Source organism: Frankliniella occidentalis, unplaced genomic scaffold, assembly GCF_000697945.3.
Source record: "Frankliniella occidentalis isolate FOCC.00 unplaced genomic scaffold, Focc_3.1 Scaffold138, whole genome shotgun sequence".
Classification (NCBI taxonomy): Eukaryota; Metazoa; Arthropoda; class Insecta; order Thysanoptera; family Thripidae; genus Frankliniella; species Frankliniella occidentalis.
Window position 1 is genome coordinate 419,162 of NW_026267265.1, and position 2,337 is coordinate 421,498.

Genomic DNA, 2,337 nt, shown 5'->3' on the forward strand with positions numbered 1-2,337 from the left:
CCACCACCACCACTCGCGGAGTCTGCGGAACCAGTCTGAGAAAAAGATATGCTAAGGCAGCTCCAGCAAGCTCCCCCTTCAATCCGCTTAGAAAAATTAAAGTAAACCATGAGAAACGTTCGCGGAAAGAAGCAAACATGCGGAAGTGCCCCTCCCCCTGCTGGGCTGGCGCGCAGGGCGAGCGTCTACTGACCCACAGGCATGCACACACTAAAGCCACCCAGCACCGCAAAGCAAAGCAAAACGAGGAGAAGCAGGTCAAGTTCAAAGTAAAAGCGTACCCTGGTCGCTACCTTCTCATCCGCTGACTTGGCGACCGACACCGCCCTGCCGGGCTTGGGTAGGCAGGCCGCCGGCGACGACGACCCCGACGTCGAGGACGAGGAGGACGCCGAAGTGGAGGTGGAGGACGCCGTCGAGGTGCACGACGAGGACGAGCACGAGGAAGGCGGCGGAGGGCCCTCGACGCGCTTGATCCTGGTGACGCTGCCGCCCTTGACGCCGATGGACGTGACGACGATGACGCCGCCCTGGCCGAGTCCCGGGTGCGCCAGCGGCCCCACCGCCACGGCGCCCCCCGGGGGTCTTGGGCGCGGCGGACCGCCCCCGGGACCACCACCGGGTCCGCCCCCGGGCCCGCCCCCGGGGCGCCGCTTGAAGATGGCGGGCTGCACGGGGCTGTGCCGCGCGCACGCCAACATGGCGGTGCTCCTCGTCACCTTGGCGGCTGCATCAGCGTCCTGGCGGCACCCTGCGAGTCACACAACGCACGTCGTGGAGCACACCGTGGTGGCACGGGAGGAGGGGTCGGGTCGGGTCCCATTAGCTGCCTTCCCTAGGTAGTGTGACAGCGCTCTGATGACGCACGGAAATGCTCTCGTTGTAGGGCTCCGCCAGGCCGGCGGGCGAAAGCTCTATTTCTCAATTTGCATGGTTATGTTTCGGCAATAACCGTGATGCATGTTTACCCCCGCGCGCCACGGCCGTAGTCGCTAATACCCCATAAAGTAACTCATTTTTCCTCGCAGCCCACTTTACCGGGCGATCCCATTTCCGCAAAAAAACCTACTCGCTCGCCCGCTTGCTTGCGACCGCTCGATAGTACCCGCTTGAATGTGTGTTTGTGTTTCGTTTTCCCTTCGAGTTGCAGCCGGGCGCGGTGCCCCGCCTCGGCACGCAGCGCCCAAGTCTTTCCATCAGTCTCGCGCTCCCAATTTCCTTTCCGCCACTTTGAATCAACGCGTTACATCAAAGAGTGTCGCCCGCCAATGAAAAAAAAAGGCGAAAGGTACGTGGAGAGGAAAAGATGGGAGAGAGACAGAAATAGAGAGAGAAAGGGGGGGGGGGTGCAGATAGCAGAGGAAGACTGAAAGAGAGTCAATCGGAAAAATTCGTTCTCTCGCTTTTGCCCGCATTTAATCACTGCTGCAGTGGGGCAGAAAACAAAAACGAAACGCGAGAAAAATAAGGTGCTTTGCTATCTGCGATTGCGCGGACCCAGCGCTGGTAGCACCCAAAGAGCCACTTATTCATACACCGGCAAAAAAGAAATGAAAAGCAAAACAAAAACAGTCAACCGAGTCAAGTTTGTAAAGTCTCGAGCCGATGGAAGCCAGGCCGCACAGACTGCAACGACTACACTGCGCCCCACATTGTCAAAGAGGGAACAAAACCTTTTTCGAAAACAAAGTGGATCCTTATTTCATAGTTTGCAGCAGCGGGAGCCGGCAGCAGCCCTCTGCTGCACGGAGCAGTTGGCACAGCGCCCCGCGCAGCGCCCTGCCCTACCTACCCCGCCAGCCGTGGCGAGTGCAATGTTCAACTTTGCTTATTGTCTTTACGAGCAAAGCAAGGAAAAATAACACGAAACAAGACTTGTGTTGGGGGAAGAGCCGCGCAGTTTGAAGTAATGAGTAGACACAAGCCATTATTGCACATGCCAAGGGCCGCACTTTCATCTAGACGAGCGGCGCCATGTCGTGCAGGCCCTGCTCCCTGCGTCCGTTCCAGTAAACGCAGCAGATATTAGCAAGAGAGAGGCGAGAAGCACACAGGGTGCGGACGTGGCTAGTGTTTACTCGCTCGCTCTCGCTCACTCTCTCGCTCTGTCTGTCTCTGTCTCTCTCTCTCTGTCTCTCTCTCTGTCTCTCTCTCTCTCTCTCTCTCTCTCTCTCTCTCTCTCTCTCTCTCTCTCTCTGGCACACGCGACAAGACAAAACAAAAAGTACGCGACAATTAGAGAGTGGCCGCGACCCACATTGAGGCTAGAGAGGCACGGTGGGGCACGGTGGGGCGTGGCGTGGCGGGGCGGGGCGCATGGCGCATGACACAACATGA

General features: G+C 58.3%; 1 protein-coding gene across 2 annotated transcripts in view; it reads right to left on the reverse strand.

Annotated features, from left to right (window-relative positions):
• Positions 1-2,337, reverse strand: part of LOC127750130 (apoptosis-stimulating of p53 protein 1-like) — a 92,148-nt gene that overhangs the window by 54,886 nt on the left and 34,925 nt on the right. The window contains exon 2 of one of the 2 annotated variants that reach the window (XM_052270792.1): positions 294-751. In XM_052270792.1, the coding sequence (XP_052126752.1) occupies positions 294-701 (408 nt within the window). In that variant the 5' untranslated portion in view covers positions 702-751. Of the gene's footprint in view, positions 1-281; positions 752-2,337 lie in introns of both variants that reach the window. The other variant, XM_052270791.1, reaches the window with a different exon arrangement.